Raw genomic sequence first — 19,655 nt, forward strand, 5'->3', positions numbered from 1 at the left:
TACTGTATCTAAGTTTTGCCCATATATAAAAATGAGTATGTGCGCGCGTATGCATGCGTGCATTTAAATTTATTCTTAAGAAGTCACCAGCAAGAGAGAACTTCTCTAGGAGAAAATAACTTGGATTTCATGCAACATTACATATGAATATAGCCTTTGATAAGCGTGAAATCACCTGTAATTAAAGATACCAGCTCAACTTGCCTCTAAAATTTGCAGAAAATGGGCACATGAGCCAGTTGGTCCTGGATAACGTCCTGATTACGCACCATTCATGTGATTAGTACGTACCGTTGAATGCCTTGGATCCCACGATACTCTATCCAAACTTGACTGATAAGGATTTTCTTTTCTTTTGTCTTCTTTGCACTAAATATGGCTGATTAATTAGATTATTAGAATGAATCACCGCATATACAAAACTTTTATTTTTTTTTATGAACCACAGCTGGGATTGGCAGCTAAGTTAGGAAAAGGGTCAGCAATTTCTTGCTTAATACGATTAATGAGACCTTTGAGGGAATGAAACAAACATGTTCTTTTCTGCTCAAAATAGGTCATTGTAGGCTTAATTAGCTTTCCTGGATTGACTTGAGCTCACATGGCGTCAAAAGAAAAAAGAAAAAAATTCAGTAGTTCTTTAGGCTAGCCTAGCAGTTCTGAAGTCCAATACTGCCCATTTGGAGGGCCTTTCCACCATCTCATATTTACTTGGAATTTGTGACTTAAGAAGGTGCGTTTAGATACGACTTATTTTGCTAAAAACAATATATAAAAAAATAGTAAAAAAGTTACTGTTCACGCTTGAGTTGCTGTTTATTTGCATATTTGCACTGTTCATGTCCCACGAACAGTGCAATAGACGCTGGTTTTTAAAAAAAAAAAAAAACAGCTGAAACGTCCGAATGCAAAACGTGGACGTGATCCAAACATAGTCTTAAAGTCATGATTTATGTACCGTTTAAATGTGTACAATAGAGTTTGTATGGATTAATTTTTACCCATTTATTTATGTAAAAACTTTGGGTTGAATAATAGTTCAAGAAGTAAATGCGTATTTGGAGGAAACCTTTTTTTTCCTATCAATTGAAAGTTTTTGAGTTTGGACGTTGTCTCAAGTCTCAACTCTACTTTAGAAGGGTACTGTTTCACTTTGAAGGTGGGAAAAATTTTCTATGGAAGGCATCAAAGCACAGGTCGAAATAATGATACAGTAACAGCACACTCTTTCTTTATCACAAGGCCCCATGGCCATCCGTGCAGGTTTCACACTCCTGTTCATCTACTTATTTTTAATATTATTGTTAATACTATCATTTGAAACTAGTCGGCAAGCCCGTATAATTTGTGGGATAGTTACAGTTTTCTGTGTCGAATTTTTTTCAATAAAAAGTTTTGATACTTTTTCCAACCACACAACAGAGCTGTCATCCTAAAGAGATTGCTTCCTGTGCCCTCGTTTTGTCATATTAACTTCCTTTCTTTTTTGTTTTTTAAGAAGAGTCATATTAATTATTTTGAGTGCTTGTATGAAAATATATATAATCATTCTTGTTAAAAATTTGTGTGGACAATAAATTTATGTATAATATAATTTCTGCTATGCTATGTAAAACAACTTATCTAGCTTTAAATGTCAATAGAAAAAAAAAAGCTTTCATGTGCTGAAGGTATAGCAATCTCCTAATTTCTATATGACTTAAATTTGTTTAGTCATTTTAAGAAGCCAATTAGTGAATCATTGACTGCAATTATAAAAGACGTGAAAATAAAATGATATGTAGTTAAATAAAAAAAGTTGACCAAAGTAAATCGAATTGGACTGAATGGACCGAGGTGGACCATATAGATCAAAGTAGACAAATTAGACAAAATGAACTGAAATGGCCCGAATGGACAAAAGTGACCAAATTGGATCGAAGTGGCGCAAATGGACTAAAGTGGACCAAAATGAACCGAATGGAATGAATCATTGGCCAAATCACTATTTTTTTAATTGATTTGTTCCTCTACTTTTTTATGATATTAAACATATTAACTAATTAACTTTACACATTCATCTTGAACGGTTTTAACTTTACAGATACTCTGCCTTTACACCTTTGTCTACTTCATTTTAGAAAGAACTCCTTCCACACTTTTCTGTTTCTGCATTTCTCTTACTTCAATTCATTGTCTCTACCTCTTATTTTTGTCATACTAAATAAAATGATGGCAACAAAATAGAATTGGTTCCAAACAAACAAAAGTCATAGCTTTATTTTAAGTGCTATGACAATGAATTTGTCATAGCAACTAAATTCATTGTCTCTCCATCTATTTGCTGCAACTTATTTTGCGGCAAATCTTTGTCCATACAAAAATAGAATTGGTTCCAAAAAAAACAAAAGTCATAGCTTTAATTTATTCTAATTACAATTGAATAGATGTTGTTAGGTACACTCCCGAACCCATTTAGGGCTTGCTTTATTTTTGTAATTAAACATGCCTATCATTCTTCTTATCCTCTTTCGTTACAGACTTGATTGCAATACTTGCTTCAAAAAGAACAAGAATTCGATGCAAACTAAGTTGCAATAACTCCTGTAAAATGCACACATGCCAAATGATCATTTGGTAAAAAATTCAATCTTGACAAAGAAGTTTTCGTTTCAATATAAGCCTGAACAAGTGTCTATTTGAGGCATTTGAGGCATTGACATGTGTGCATTTTTTCAGGAATTGCTGCAACTTAGTTTGCAGCTAATCCTTTCCCCTTCAAAAATCTTTGGAAAGCACTCTAATCAATATCATTTTAAAAGTTTGTAAGAAAGAGAAGATTTAAAATGAAGAAGATTTTAGTACGAGTCACTCAGTTTGTGAGATCTATGCTACTCCCACTGCACAAACTCGCCACTATCTAGTTCTTCATTGGTACCCAAGTTTTTGGTTAGGCTTAGGGGCGGAACCACAGGAATATTACTTTGGGAGGCCAAGTTGTAGTATTGATACATTACACATATATATTAATGTTGAAGTTATCATCTAGTGTTCATAATATTGTTTACCTTGATATTAGATATGTACCACACACCCACACAAAAAAATATGGTATTTTTAAAGCTTATAGAATAAAACTTGATGACGATATTTCATAGAATAAAATTCAACTATTATCATCTTCATGGTGAATTCTTACAATTTTCATTTGCATATAGATTACTAAGTAGTCTATCATGAATAAAAAACCTCCAATTAAACTAAAGAAGTCTTCAAAATTGTGAATGATCCAAAACCTTGAAAGTATTGTTAAGAAACAAATGAAATTATAAAAAATGAAATTGAGAAAAACAAATACATTATCTATATAATTATTTGGTCTATTAATCAATTCTTTATTTTTTTTTTTTAGAGCATTGTTTGAGAATTTAAATTTTTTGGGAGGCCAAATCCTAATTTTTTAATGAATCCTTTAAAAATTTTCACTAATACATATACTAGAAAAAAAATATTTTAAATTTTTTTGGGTGGTGGCCTGGTTGGGGGGAATGTAGTTCCGCCCCTACTTAGTCTGAAAAGATTTGTCTTCATTCTAAACCCACAGTCACAAATTCAATCAAAATCGACAACAACAAAAAAAAATTTCAATCTACCCAGCACACTTTAGAAGTAGATTTGCGACCAAAAAAAATCACATATCCACTGGAGAGAGAGAGAGAGAGAGAGAGAGAGAGAGAGAGAGAGAGAGAGAGAGAGAGAGAGAGAGAGAGAGAGAGAGAGAGAGAGAGAGAGAGAGAGAGAGAGAGAGTCACCTTAGGATTCTACTTGTTCAATGAATGCGAGAGGTGAGAGGACAAAGAGGGCATTTAAAAATCTACTAGGAAAAAAAATCAATGGACTATTAATTTTAGAGAAATGATATGTCCACAACATTTTTACAACATTTTTACAACAAATCCTAAGTGGCAAGATGTTACTGGTTGTTATTGTTGTGGCAAAAAAGTAATCTCAGTGTTAGGTTCAAATTTGAACCAATAACAACTAACCACCTATGATTTGTTGTAAAAATGTTGTGGACGTAGCACCTCTCTTAATTTTAAGGAGTAGCAATTGAAGCACCTAGATAGTCATTCGGGTTTGATGGGCAGAGGAAGGGTCAAAAGAAACGGAGAGGCAATGAATTAAAGACAAGTGATGAAAAAGAAAAGTATGAAATGAGTTCTTTCTAGGCCAAAATGGGCTTTTGCCCTTTCGTGAAAAAAAAATCACCATGTTGCCCCCTTTCCCAAACTAATTAGGGAAATACCCTTCTTTTGAAACTCGATTTTCTCAAAATCGAGTTAAACCATATAACGACATTTTAAGGAGCCTATAGTGACGTTTTTAAGGACCTATAACGGCGTTTTGTAACTCGAGCTCCATGAAGTCAAGTTATAGGTAACTCGACTTCATAGAGCTCGAGTTACAAAACGCCGCTATAGGTCCTTAAAACGTCACTATAGACTCCTTAAAACTTCGCTATAGGACTCCAAAATTTTTTTTTTTTAACTTGATTTTGAGAAAATCGAGTTTTAAAATAAAGGCATTTCCCTAATTAGTATGGAAAATGGGCATTTGCCCCTTTTTTTTTTTTATGCGAAATGGACATTTGCCCATTTTCGCCGTTCTTTCTAAATTAAATTAGATGAATGAGTAAACACAAAGTATATATAAAGTTAAAATCATCTAAGATGAATATATAAAGTCAATTGACTAATATATTTAATATTATTAAAAAAATTAGAGGAACCAATTAATATAAAATATTTAAAAAAAACAGTGACATCACTGATGATGTGACTCAGCAAAAGCATTGAAACATTAAATACTTTGATGTTATATAAATATAAACAGATGTACGTCAAATAAGAATATAAGAATTGACCACCAGCTAGTGTGGTGTAGTGGTTGCCCCCTTCTTGATGGCTATGCCAGGCGCCAGGCGCAGGTTTGAGTCCTCATACCCCCACAAGTGTGGGGTTCGAACTTTGGTTTCTAAAAAAAAAACAATGTGTCTGTGGAATGTGGTCGGCTGTGATAACACACGTGAGCAGCCCTTTTCGATTCAAAAAAAAAAAAGAATTGGCATAATGTCATAATTATAGCCATCTGGCATAATGTCATTAATATAGCCATCGTTGTCCGTTGAGATGACCAAAACAAAGTATGCAGTCGGCTAGAGATAAATCTATATATAGAGATAAATCTATATATTGTGTTTAAACTTTAAACCTACTGGAGTTGACCAAATAAACCTATATGCTGCATGCGTCTGGATTTTGAGGAAACGGCACCGGAAGCCCAACAAAAGCCCAACAACCTGATTATAGTTATTTACTTGTGTAAGTAATGACATTGTCGTGCACAATTATATTCTACTCGTTCTTGGCAGTTGAGCTAGAAGCCTCTTGGCAGAAAAATTGTTCTTGTTGGCACTTAATAACTGAGTTACAAAGAGCCTAACACTTATTGGCTGCACTCGCTGGCGCACACAGCCCACAGCAACAATGCACCTAGGCTGCATTGCATCACCAATTGGCTGCAACATGGTTGGCAACCACTTGCAACCAATGAATAAAGCACTGCATCAAATTATATATAGAGTACACGTCCACGCAATTGATAATAAATATAATGAAAACTTGAATGGTGTCATTTCTCTAATCTATATCAGTGAAATTTCAAAGCATCAGTACTCTGATAACTTCAAAAATTTCTGGCCTAGTTGGACAGACAAAACGAGCACTATATCCTAATTTAACATTGATGGTAAACACCACATTATTAGTTTGCAAACATATGTTCAATTGCCATTTAACAAGAATTGAATGACTAAATATAGTTATTTCAAATTATATTTACACCATGTGACTGAGAGTCTGCCTTAAATCAAAATCACAAAATTTAAAGAATGCTAGCTCAATGTATATGACCTTTAAAAGATATAACAGTTCTACAAGGATGCGAAAACTACATAATAGAAAGAAAAATAATTTAGAAAAAGAAATGCGGTAAAGAGGATTTTTAGTTCTTAATGCTCCTATATATAGGAAGGTCATTCCTAGGCTGATTGTTTGAACCTAAATCCACTCCAACAGCGATAATGCTAGTTGAGGCCCCTTCTGCAGCATCATTTGCCATCTTCAAAAAGTAACTATGCCTGCAGAAGCAAATGCTTAGACCTGGTATAATATTATAAAAATATTTAAGCAATGGAAAATAGTCAAAATACATATACCATCGAGTATCTGCTGTCAATTCAGGATGGAAGGCAGTCGCTAACAAGTTTCCCTGTCTTACAGCTACAATCACTTTCTTTTCAGACTGAATTTTCTCCTGAAATATTAAACAATGTATAAGTAGATAACTAATTGATACAATCGATTCCATTTTAACCATTCCAGTGATATTGTGTATGGCATATTATGATCACTATTTAACCCATACACACACACACACACACTAACAAGTGTCCTCCGTTGGCTCTTTTTCTTTTTTTCTTTTTCTTTTTTCAAGCTAAATAGCTGCATTTATTGCACCCCTTACCAAAGACTCCAGCATATCTTCAAAATATACGCTAGGGAAGTCATTGATGACAGAAGTCAGTTATCACAGTTAGTCATCATCACAATGTCTCTAGGGCAGTGTCTAGTATGGGTCCTGTGCATAAACACTATCAGACACTTACTGTCTTCAATTTTGGAAAAAAAAAAATTATAACAAGAAATGACTTTGACACAGTTTGGTTTTTACAGCAGCTCTTGTGAAGAAAGAAATGATTGAGTAGTACTCTAGCAAATGAAATTGTGGCTTGCTAGTTCATGTGGCAGCTCTTAGGCACAGAGGTAAGCCCTCTAAAGCTCTAAAACCCCATGGGAGAAGGCTCAACCAAAACGGGATTTTCCTTATCCTCTTAGAAGTGGAGACAAAGGGAAGCACTAGCTGCCCCTTTTTTTTCTTTACCTCCTTTCCACCCATAAAATCATAATAACTTGTACTACGGTGGACGTGGTGGTTCCAATTTTTAATTATCTAAAGGCTAATATAGGACAAAAGAGATAAAAGGCACAAGTGCAACATTACAAAGATGTCCTTGTCCCATAAAGAAAGCAATCATTGTAAGGCACATCAAGAACAAAATTGTAAGTATTCAAAAAATGCTCACTATCAGATTGCTAGTTTGCAAGACAGTCTTCTCTATCAATATAACCTTTATAAGACCCAAAATATGATGCTATACCAGCGCCATAGAGGTTAAATCATGGTTTCAGGATCTAAGATGACTTCTATAAGCCATCCCTGCTAATCTCACTTCCTCTATTTACAAATGATAGAATAGTCCATCCACTAATTAGAACAGATTGTAGTCTTTGTTGTGTGATATGATAATTGTACTGATGCATGCATATCTTTTACATTGCATTTAAATAGCAACACGGTCAACCATATTTTGGAGAAGACAAATAAAATACTCTATTGTTTATATGTTAAGCAGCAGATTAAATTTTTCTGTTAAAGTACTGAATCAATAGATCATTACAGCAATGAGCATATAACAAACCTCTGGGGATTCAATAGTAGAATTTGAATCCAAGACGTCGGATAGGACGAGATAATCAGCCAGCACTTGAACTTCTGGACCTACTTCAAGGATTGCAGGAGCACGAATGAAAACTCCAGGAAATGTCTCAGGACCACCTTCCTTGGATGCAAGCTCCGGTACTGGAAGCTCTGCCTCAAAGCTTTGAATCTATATACACGTGAATTTTTTAGATAACAAAGACATTTGAGAAACCCCATAAGTGGATATTGACAATAAATTGACACACATCTCACTATATAAAATTTTAAAGAAGTCAATCCCTCAACAGCAGGACTTTTCATAAAAGGGAAGATCCAAACTTGTGTGCCATAAACTTCGTGCATTTTCCTCTTCCCTTTTTTTTTTTTTTTTGGCCACCTACCAGGGCCAGAGGGAGGGGAGTAACTTCATACATGATAAATCAATATTTATCTAAGAAATTTCTAGGTGAGTAAAATAATATAGACGGGCTTTTCCAGCCAAATGAGTATGAATGCTTTATATATTTTATTCTGTTCATCAAGAAAGCAAACTAAATATACTCAATACAAAAAATACATAACTTAAGGAATTTAACCCCACACTCCATGAAAAGACTTCATAAATCATTACTTCAATGCAAAAATATTCCTAGAGAATCTGCACCTAGCAATAAACAAGGTAGCTCTTTCAATGCTCTACCCGTCCTTGTATCAAACAGAGAAAGTTCAGTTAATCTCTTTCCAACCAAATATGGCAAACAAAGAACTCTGAACCTAACCAAATAACTTTAGCAGTTTTTATCTAGTTCAGTCCATACCTTCTTAGACAACATAAACTCTTCAAACTTAAATACAGAACAGGACAGCTTCTAATTAATTGAAACCTGCCAGCGCTACTCCCCCCAAACACACATTTTCATTTAACAAATATTCTATAGAATTAACCCTATGCTACTAGACTACTAGAACACATTAGAAGATTTAAAGGATTTTACATATAATTTTTATACAAAACCTTCAAAACAAAAGAACTAATAAAGATATTTCAAAAAAAATATAGGGTTAAGATTGAAATGTTTCATGAGATCCTAAGACCTGATCCTACAATCATTTTTAGGATATAAATCCCAACTTTTTGAATGGCTCCATAATGACAGATTTGTGACATGAGATGCTATGGAAAACAAATTAATTGAATTACTACAAGATGCTCAAACATACTTAAGTACTCCTCATCATATCCAAACATGCTTAAGTACGTCTCATCATATTATATCAGATTTCCAGACCATTACTCTACAAACCCCAACAGCTTTAGCCTTTGTTGCTTAACCATCTGAATTAAACATAATGCACTTGAGAGATAAGAATGCAAAGAGTTACCTGACTACCAAAGAAATTCCTATGCACAGTACAATCCAGGCCACCAACTAGCTCCTGCCCACCTGTTTTTTGCCCTGGACAGATATGCCAACCACTCAATGTATAAACAAGTTTCGGGTGCTTCTATTTCTTTAAGGACAAATCAAGGTTTTAAAAAAAAGCATTAAAGTAAACCCAATGCAAAACAGAACAAAGGATGGAAACCCCACCTACAGCTTTGTTTGCTAAGAAGATAAGCCCTGCACAGGTCCCCCAAACAGGCTTCCCCATTTTAACAAATTCACGCAATGCAGGAAACTACAAAAAAGTTCAAAATTAATAAATAAGCTACATTGGTTCTGAAGAACAATTAAGAACATATATGTAAATTACTCAACAGCCCTGCATTGTAAATAATTTGGGCTCTGAAAAAACAAAACCTTGTCAAATAGAAAACTTTAGACAAGTTCATTATAACTAGCATTTATTTCAAACCAACAGAACATGAAAAAAATATATAAAGTTTAAGTACTCCAAAGCCCAGCATTTTAAATAATTTGGGCTCTGAAAAAACAAACCTTGTCAATAGAAAAATTTAATGAACAACAACAACCAAGTTCAAGGAATCACATGGTACATTAAAATAAGTTCTTTTCTCTCCTAATCAACGTTAAGCATCATTCTTGAGATTAAAAAGAAGAAAATTTCAAACTCTAGCATGGTATATATTTACATATCACGCTAACTTGTAAGAAAGTAAAAGGCTTGAAGCAAATTAGCAAGAGGGTCTCGATTATTAGCCACCCAATTGATTTTTTAGTCTTGTTTGATTGTACTTTCGCAAGAAACATTTTTTGATAATAAAAATGTAGGGAGTGAGAGAGAGGACCAGGTTGTGGTACTCAGCGAGCTTAGCCATGGTGGTGCTCTCTCCTCCAGGGATGATAAGGGAGGCTACGCTGTCAAGCTGCGCTGGCTTCCTTATCTCCACGCCTTTGACTCCTAGCCTTCTCAGCGCTGAGACCATAAACAAAGACGAGATATTGAGCACACGCAAAACAGTATGTGAAGTGTGTGTGTGTGTGTGTGTGTGCGTGTGTGTGTGAGAGAGAGAGAGAGAGATAGAAGATGTGCCTGCGATGTGTTCGTTGAAAGATCCCTGTAGAGCGAGAACGCCGACGAGGGCCATGTTCGCGAAAGATTTGGCTGAGTGAATCTGCGAACGAAACAAATTGAGAGAGAGAGAGAGAGAGAGAGAGAGAGAGAGACGTAAACCACTAGAGGGCCTCTTGTTTCTTATGGCGCTCCTCGTTAGTTTCCACTGGCCACTTTTCCACCACCTTCGCTTATTTTATGTTGGCTTTAATTTTCACCTATTACATTATGGTATCATAGTTTTTTTGATGAACACATCATGGTATCATGCTACCAGCGGGTCCAAGTAACTTTCTTATTTTATTTTAGCTTTAATTTTCACCTATTACAGCATGGTATCATGCTGCCAGCGGGTCCAAGTAGCTTTCTTATTTCTCATTTATTTAATGATTGAAAAGACAATGGGGAGGAGGAATTCAATTCAAACTATAATGTAAACAGGTTGTTGTACACAACAAACACATAATTTTTTTTTTTTACTGAAATCGTGACTTCAAAATACCGTTTCAGTTCAAAAAGTGAATTGTGCATAATAGAGCGGTATGTAATAGACAATAGACATTACCTCAACCATAATTCTCCCTATTATAAATGAAAGCAAGTTACCAAGCTCTTGGCCATGTCAGTCGAACCATTTAGAAAGTATCTCCAACATAAAAGATACGTGCCTTCTCTCTTATAGTACGTCAACCACACTCGCATGAGTTTTATTGCCAAATATACATATGGGTCAAGTCGATTCAAGTTTAGAGTCAAATCGTTAGTCAATCAAATCTCGTCAGATGAAAAACTCTCTCGCATAATGTCGTTTGAGAGATCAGACAAAACCTTTCGTATTCAACTACTGGGTGAACAATCATGCCTTGGATGAGTTATCGTCGAATTAGAACAAAATTCCATAGAATTTACTCCTAAGACCAAAAGCACGAACTCACTTATTGAGTAAAATTATAAAAAATGCACAGATTCAAATCTATAAATCTTAGATTTATACATATTTCACTTCAACCTCATTAAAAATCATAAGCAACATTATTACCAAACAAATTTAAAAATAAAAATAAAAAATCCTACTTTCTTTTTTGAGGAAAACAAAAAACCTTAATTTATAAATCTTGATATTACATAAGTCTAACTTTAATATTATCAAAAGGCAAAAACAAAACAAATATTCATTATGTTTCAATATTTCTAATGATGTGCTGAAATCGTCAGTGAGTTGTAGGCTCCAAATTACTCTAGTGGGTACCTATGAAATAGGAACAATAGGACCAAACAGAAGGCATCGATGTGGTACTGGCCAAAAACCCTCCGAATGTCAAGTTAGTGAACAAGAAACCTCTAAGAACTCTATAGCGAGAGAGCTAGGGATTTCCTACGTATCTGAGAAAAGTGGAGGTCTGGTGCTTATATAGTGGTGATTGGTGAATCGAAATCCCTTCAAAGTAGGGATCTTTCCTTGCTGGGAGGGTTTGGCACCTAGGGCTTCCAAGATTTCAGAGTATCTTTCCATATGAGAGTGATATGGGTGAGTAGCAGGCTTTATTTTACGAGGCACGCAAGATGTTTACATGTATAGACATTTGTGGGGACCAAGCCAAGCCACGCTGGACCCGTCGGCCTTTTCACCCCCTCTTTACCCCGTCCAAGGGTCCCCCATCCATTTATAGAAGCGCTCATCAGGTTGTCATTACAGGGTCGCCACCTGTGTTGTCGTCCCCCTTAATCCTTTCGTTTGTTTCCATAGAGTTGACGAGCTCGTGGGCATCGTCAACTTCCTTGCGTGACGTGTCCAGGGGTGTTAAATCTCTGTCTTAAATATCCCTATCAGTTGCCCCCTACTCCATGGTACTGTCGGCTTTGGCTGATGAGTCACAGAGTACACTAGTATTCATGACCATTAATTAGGTGTTTTATTGGAGAAAGTGTCATTAAACAGTGTAGGCAACCCTAAGTTTAAATGCTAGGCAACACGTGGCACTTGCTGGTTGGCCTCGTTTCTAATCAGAAGCATTGCTTCGTATATCATGCCCCTTTCTCTTTATAAATAGTGCCCCCTCTTTCCTTTAATCATTTTCTTCACTTCATTTTCACTCCTTGAGATCTTTGAGACCAGAGCACCTGCGTCAACCCGTCATCTAACAACATCTGTCTTCTACGTTCACTCTGTCATCCTCGAAGTAACCGTTACTTCCAGGGACTGTCCATTTTTCCTATAAGTTCCCTCCCTTTCTCTTTTATTTATTCATTTTTCTAGCTAATCGTCACCTATATAAAGACCCATTGAATAGTTTCTTAGAATACATTTGTCTCTTGTAGGTGACTAGATGTCAGGTGATAGAGAAGAGATGAGTGAACAATCGTCGTCAGTCCGTGAGGGTGCAGGCTATGATGAAATCTATCCGTCTAGGCGTGAGCTTGAGGAGGATGTATCCTGGTCCCCAAAAAGGGAATTGTCTGCTCACTTCCCTGCCGAGGAGGAAGAGGAGTATGAAGAAGATGAGAGGGACGCAGTGGGTGACGAGGATGAGGAAGGAGAGGAAGAGGGAGAAAAGGATTAAAATGATGAGGAAGGTGACAGATGAGAAGGCATCGAGGAAATGGTGCGTCGAGCGGACGGTGGTGGATCTAGGCCCTTCATCATTCCTCTTATATGGACAGTAAATGATTTTTATCCAACCATGTACCCTAACGTCTTCAACAAACTTCGCAACCGTTTCCAATTCCCTGATAATATTCCAATATGTCTACCGAGAAAATTTGAGAAGTGTTACTCAGGAAAGACAGCAGACATTGATATGTATGACGTCATGTTTGTCGCGAATCTGAGGTTGCCTTTGACAGAGCTACACCGTCAGCTAGCCAATTATCTTAGGCTATCCATTAGCCAGATAGCTCCTAACACGTGAAGGATATTCCTTAGGGCTAAAGTGATATGGGGTCGACTAAGTGGTGGCAACCATCGCCTTACCCTTAACGAGTTCTTATATTGTTATAAGCCTCAACAAATCTCCTCGTCAAAGGGTATCTATCACTTCTTAGCGAAGAAGATGTCACTTAGGCTGGTGTTGGATATGCCTGATTCAAATAGAAATTGAAAGAATAGATACTTTTTTGTCCAATGGACATATTTGGTGTGTAGACGTGAGGAATGGGACAGCATGCCTGATGAGTTTGTTAATACATGGGGTATTGTAAAGAAGTCAGGTGTGCCATCGTCTACATCTTTTTATCTTTACCTTATCCGTTTTTGTTACGTATCTAACACTTCTCTTGTTTTTGCTTTCAGCCCAGGTCTGTCTGCAGGTTACTACGAGCAAGAGAGCTTTATCAGACGTGTCTTGGAAATTCCCTTCGAGCAAAGGAAGTGGAAAGGTCTGGTGACCCTTGAGACTCTCCACGCCTTTTATGGTGGTCCGGTGCCTATGCCAATAGCCCGTTGGCTTCATGCTTACACCCGCCATAGTAAGTTATACCCTTGTTCATCTCTTTCTAGTATACCTTCTACTATTTTAAACCATTCCATTGTCTTTTTGCAGAAATGGGCGCAGGCAAATAGAGGGCATTAGTGAGGAAGTCCATCATTGCACGCAAACAATAGGGGTAGGCTTCAAGGTCGACCCCTAAGGGGGCTATTAAGCCACCTTAAAAAGAAAAAACAACGGCAAAGACTATCGTCCACCTAAGAAGGAAACAGGCTCGTCCATTGAGGATCATCAATGAAAGTCTCCTTCCCCCTTTCTCCCCTCCATCATGGAGTTGGGAAAGGCTTAATGAAAAGAAAGGGGCCCGTCATCTCTGGCCCCGTCCACAAGCCGGTCACTCACAAGGACTATACCGTCGAGATGGTTAATTCGATCATCGAGTAGACAAACTTGGATCCCTGCAGTGAGCATTCCTCAGAGGACTTGGGGGCTTCTGGTCTCTTCGACCTGTCCAGGGTATGTTTCCATCGCTTATGGTACTTTGTTATTTTTGCATTCTCGTTCTAACTGTCGATTTTCATTTCAAGCACTAGTGCGTATGAAGGCCCTGCAGGATAGGTGTATGGCCAATGAGGGGGTGATCTGATGGTTCTACAAGCATCAGGAGATACAGAACAAGGAATAGGCACAATATGCAAAGGTCGTCTGCACCCTTAACAAGGAGTTGACGGTCAAAACTGCAACGCTTGCGGAGGAGACTCGTCAGCGTGAGGAGGCAGAAAAGGCAAGGACCAATCTAGCGACGGAGCTGGCTGCTCTCCGTGAGTAAATGGAGAAGGCCAAAGCCAATGATGTGGTGGAGTTCCAGGTCTCTCAGCCTTTCTTTGACACATGTGGCATCTATTATAGTAACGGGGTTCGACGATTGCTTGAAGCAAGTGGGAGCTGCTTACCTCGATCTCGATTTGTCCCATATCACAATGGACAACACTGTCCCGCCAATGCCTGGAGGAGATGACACCATAAGCGAAAAGACCGGTGACTCCATCCTTACTATTAAGCAAGGAGTGAACGATGTCAACACTGAGACCGTTGTTCAAATTGCTCTCAACGGCTCAGAGACTCCTACCGTCCATTCTGCCGTCCATTCTGCCGTCGATCCATCTACCGTGGATGGTTCGTCTCCTGTGGACCCAACTGGTTTTCAAGCTCCCCCATCTTGAATCTTTTTTCTTCATAAGTTGTACTTGATCTTCTTTCATTTTATGAGCTCTTTTTGTAAGATAATGGTGTTTGCCCCTTTATAGGTTTTATGTTAAAAAATTTATCTTTATATTGTGTAAAAACATTTCCCTTTCTGGGTGTTTACCTATTGCTTTTATACTTGTTTCATTTTTATTACTATGGTTATGTATGCCCTCATCGTCATTTCTATTTTATCTGTCTAGTTCTCTTTAGACCAAGTATCTGTCAGTATCCTCGGCCGTCTGTTTACTTTGTAGCCATGGCTAAACATAACTTCGGGTAAAGTACCTGTCGGTACCCTTGGTTGTCCGTCCACCCCTTATGTAGGACTTGGTAAAATTTTTGAGACCAGGTACCCGTCGGTGTCCTTGGTCACCCATCTACCCCGTATGTAAAACTTGGTATGATTTTTGAGACCAGGTACCCGTCAGTATTCTTGGTCGCTCGTCCACCCTGTAGGTAGGACTTGGTAAAATTTTTGAGACCAGTTACTCATCAGTATCCTTGGTTGCCCGTCCACCCCGAAAGTAGGACTTGGTAGAATTTTTGAAACCAGGTAGTCGTAGGTATCTTTGGTTGCACGTCCACCCTGTAAGTAGGACTTAATGCAATTAAATGATTTATTGAAGGGTAGAGAGTCGAACAATGTTTCTGATAATCCATCCAAGTCTTATTAATAAATGAAAGAGCTAAAAAGAAACTTAACATCCTTAAAATTTCAATTTCTCTTTACATGAAAATAAAAGAAAGCGATAAAATAAGTTGCATTTGTCTACTATTGGTAGTACTTCCTCAAGTGCTCGGTGTTCCATGGGTGACGGAGCCTCTATCTGTCAAGGGTTTCCAGGTAGTAGGTCCCCTTTCTATAGCAATTGACGATCTTGTAGGGCCCCTCCTAGTTAGGGCCCAGCTTACCATGTGAGGGATCTCTAGTAGCCGTTGCTACCTTTCTTAGGACCAAGTCACCGACCTGATAATGAGTCATCCTCTGCTCTGCCATTGCTCTGACTTCATCAAGAAGATCTAACTATAGGTGCATCCCTTCTTCATTCTTTTCTTCACCATGGTGGGATACTCGATAGCTGGTTAGTCCAACTTCCACTGGGATGACGGCTTCGTGTCCGTATTCAAGGGGTGCGAGTCGTCATCCTATACGCCTACATGACGCCGGGTAGCTCATCTGGCCATATACCCTTTGTCCCCTCAAGCCGAGTCTTGATCATATTGAGCAGGGATCGATATGTGACTTCAACTTGCCTGTTGGCTTGGGGGTGAACGGGAGAAGAGTTGTGGTTCTTGATCCCTAACTGTTGGTAGAAATCCCTAAATGCATTGTTGTCGAACTACTTTCCATTGTCAGAGACAAAGACCCTGGGGATTCTGAAGCGGCAAATGATGCTTTTCTAGACGAAACTCTGGACATTCTTCTCTGTAATTATGGCCAATGGTTCTGCCTCGACTTATTTGGTGAAGTAGTTGATCCCTACGATAAGGAACTTGAGCTACCATATGGCAATGGGGAAGGGTCCTACTATGTCCAGTTCCGATTGGGCGAATGGCCAAAGGGTGCTCATTGGTGTAAGTTCCTCAGTTGGTTGCCACATGACGTTGCTGAAGCGTTGGCATTTGTCACACGCCTTCACGTAGGACTGGGCATCCTTCTGCATAGTAGGCTAGTAGTACCCAACCCATATCATCTTATGGACCAGTGAACGTGCCCCTAAATGGTTCCCGCATACTCCCTCGTGTACTTCTCTCATGACATAGTTCGCTCCATCTGGGGTTAGACACCTTAAATATGGATGGGAGAAACCCCTTTTGTAAATGACATCATCAATCATTAGGAAACGTGATGACTATACCTTCAGTCTACAGGACGCATTGCGGTTTTTTGGCAATGTCTCATTCTTAAGGTAGGATATGACTAGTGTCGTCCAATCGATCCCTTAAGGGATAACCTATACCTCTAATTTTTCAATGGCAGGGGAATATTGGACAAAGGATAGTACCTGATTAGTGATGTTTGTATACTCTGCGGATGCAGCTTTGGCCAAGCGATCTGCCTATTCGTTCTCTTCCCTTAGGACTTGCACAAACTTAGCTGAGAATTCCTTGCTCATCTTGTCTCTGACCATGCTCAAGTATTCTTTCATCCATTCCCCTTTTGCCTCGTAGTCGCCATTGATGTGCCCAACAACAACCTGCGAATTGCAGTGTATAACTGCTGACGCGGCTCCTACTGCTTTAGCCAAGTTGAAGCCAAAGAAAACCGCTTCATATTCTACCTTGTTATTAGTTGTTGAGAACTGGAGGCAGATCGCACACTCTACTGTATCTCTTTTTGGTGATCGTAGCAAGACCACAACTCTTTCGGCCCATTAATTAGACGAACCATCCGTTCATATCATCCACACCATTAGTTCCACTTCCTCGTCTTATTTTGTTGTGAACTCGGCAATGAAATCAGCTAGAGCCTGTGCTTTGATCACAATCCTAGGTCAATACTGGATGTCAAACTCACCAAGTTCTATTGCCCATAGAACTAGTCGCCTTGCTACCTCTGGGTTGTTCATCGCCTTCTGTAGCGGCTTATATATTTGGACCACAATGGTGTGTGCTTCAAAGTAAGACTTGAGCTTCCGTGCAGCTATGATTAGTGTGAAGGCCAACTTTTTCATTAGGGGATACCTCCTTTCAGCTCCTCGGAGTGCTCGGCTGGTGTAGTAGACAAGTAGCTATACTCGATCTTCCTCCCATATGAAAGCAGAATTAAGGGCCATTAGAGATACAGCTAAATAAAGGGAGAGCTCTTTACTAAATTTAGATAGACTTAGCAATGATGGAGATGCAAAGTATGTCTTTAGTTCTTCAAATTCCCCCTGGCACTCATCGATCCACTCGAAAGCTTTTTTAAGCACCTTGAAGAAAGGTAGACACTTATCCGTTGTTGTGGAGATGAACCTATTAAAAGCTGCAACCCTGCCATTCAGGCTTTGTACCTCCTTGATGTTCTTTGGCGAAGCCATCTTTAGTATAGCTCAAACCTTATCAGGATTAACTTTCACCTCGCGTTGCAACACCATAAAGCCCAAGAACTTCCCTGGCACTACGCCGAACACACACTTACTGGGGTTAAGTTTCATATTGTAAAGGTGAAGGGTATCAAATGTTTCCTGAAGATCGTCTAAATGGCTAACTTCCCATGCGCTTTTTACGAGCATGTCGTCTACGTACACTTCTACGTTTCGCCTAATCTGTTGTGTGAACATCTTGTTCGCAAGCCTTTAGTATGTCACCCTTGCGTTCTTTAATCCAAATGGCATAACTTTGTAGTAGAAAAGTCCTTGGCTCGTGACAAATGAGGTCTTCTCTTAGCCTACTTCATCCAACCTGATTTGATTGTATCCGGAGAAGATGTCCATGAAACTTAGTAACTAGTGGCCAACCATAGAGTCCACGATAAGGTTGATGCATGGGAGCGGATAGCTGTCCTTTGGGCAAGCTTTGTTCAGATCGGTGAAATCCACGCACATTCTCCACTTGCCGTTTGCCTTTTTTACCATGACCACGTTGGCTAACCATTCGGGGTAGTAAACTTCCCTAATGAAATCTGTCTCTAGTAGTTTGCGTACTTCTTCAGCTATAGCTTTGTCCCTTTCTTGGGCGAAAACCCTCTTCTTTTGTCGAACTGTAGGGAAGGACGGGCATACGTTGAGCTTGTGTACCATGGTACTAAGGTTTATTCCCAGCATATTCTTGTGACTCCAAGCGAAGATATCTCGATTGTCCTTTAGGAAGAGGGCAAGCTCTTTGCAAACTGAAGGGTCGGCTTGTATGCCGATACGAGTGGTTTGGCCTGGGATGTCATCGTCCAAGGAGACTTCCTCCAGGTCTACTGTTGGCTCTACTACAATCCTTCTTTCTTTTATGTTTAAAGCTTGTAAGTGATCATCCATTTCTAGCATGGCGATGTAGCATTCTCGGGCGGCCATCTGGTCCCCTCATGCTTCCCCAATCCCGTACTCTGTTGAAAATTTCACCAATAGATGATATGTAGATGTGACCGACCTCCATGTATTAAGTGTAGGTCAGTCAATGATGGCATTGTAAGTAGAGGAGTAATCGATGACCAGGAAATTGACTTCTTTAGTGAGCTGCTAAAGGTACGTCCCAATGGTTACTAGTAGGGTTATAGTTCCTACAAGGAAGACATTGGTGCCACTGAATCCTTCTAATGGCGTGTTCGAGGGTAGGAGATGCACTTTGTCGACCTTCATCTATTGGAATGCGGGATAGTAAAGAATATCTGCTGAGCTCCCATTGTCTACTAGCACCCATCGGGTGTTGAAATCTGCAATTGACAAGTTAATGACTAGGGTGTCATCATGAGGGTGGTGTAGTCGCCTAGCATCTTCTCCCGTAAAACTGATGGCAGGGTTGTCAAGTTTGGTTGCTTTAGGAGGTCTTCTGGAAATTTGGACGCTCTATACCATACGCAAGTATGTCTTCCTTGCCTTCTTAGATGATCCTGCCATGGTGCTCCCTCTTACTATTACCCTTATCTCTCCAAGCGGGGCTCTGGGTCTTTTCTCAGCTTGTCGATTGGGCTCAAGGTTACCTCGGCGAGTTTTCCCCATTCCTGATGAACCGCTGCAACTTCCTTTGTTTGATGAGGGCCTCAATCTACTACTTGAGGTCGTAGCATTCGGAAGTATCATGTCCATGGTCCTGGTGGAAGCAGTAGTACTTGTTCTCGGGCTTCTTGTTCGGGTCGCCCTTCAGTTTGTCCAGCCAGGTTAATGCTACGTCGTCTAGGGATGTTCACCAAACCGCATAAACCGCAAAAATCGCACCAAAATCGCCCTCAAAATGGCATAACCACACCGC

General features: G+C 38.9%; 2 protein-coding genes across 2 annotated transcripts; both read right to left on the bottom strand.

Moving 5' to 3' along the window:
* Positions 1-5,802: 5,802 nt before the first annotated feature.
* LOC142608135 (putative pyridoxal 5'-phosphate synthase subunit PDX2) lies at positions 5,803-10,360 on the bottom strand. The gene is made up of 7 exons (XM_075779846.1): positions 10,078-10,360; positions 9,833-9,960; positions 9,174-9,261; positions 8,965-9,038; positions 7,580-7,768; positions 6,257-6,354; positions 5,803-6,178 (listed from the first exon to the last, which is right to left on the bottom strand). Exons 1-7 carry the CDS (start codon positions 10,130-10,132, stop codon positions 6,043-6,045), a joined length of 768 nt encoding a protein of 255 aa, XP_075635961.1. The 5' UTR covers positions 10,133-10,360; the 3' UTR covers positions 5,803-6,042.
* A 7,446-nt stretch (positions 10,361-17,806) lies between these two features.
* Positions 17,807-18,724, bottom strand: LOC142606245 (uncharacterized). Its single transcript, XM_075777628.1, has 2 exons — positions 18,215-18,724; positions 17,807-18,022 (listed from the first exon to the last, which is right to left on the bottom strand). Exons 1-2 carry the CDS (start codon positions 18,722-18,724, stop codon positions 17,807-17,809), a joined length of 726 nt encoding a protein of 241 aa, XP_075633743.1.
* Between the last annotated feature and the right edge of the window lie 931 nt (positions 18,725-19,655).

Source organism: Castanea sativa, chromosome 8 (genome assembly GCF_040712315.1).
Source record: "Castanea sativa cultivar Marrone di Chiusa Pesio chromosome 8, ASM4071231v1".
In the NCBI taxonomy this organism is placed as follows: domain Eukaryota; kingdom Viridiplantae; phylum Streptophyta; class Magnoliopsida; order Fagales; family Fagaceae; genus Castanea; species Castanea sativa.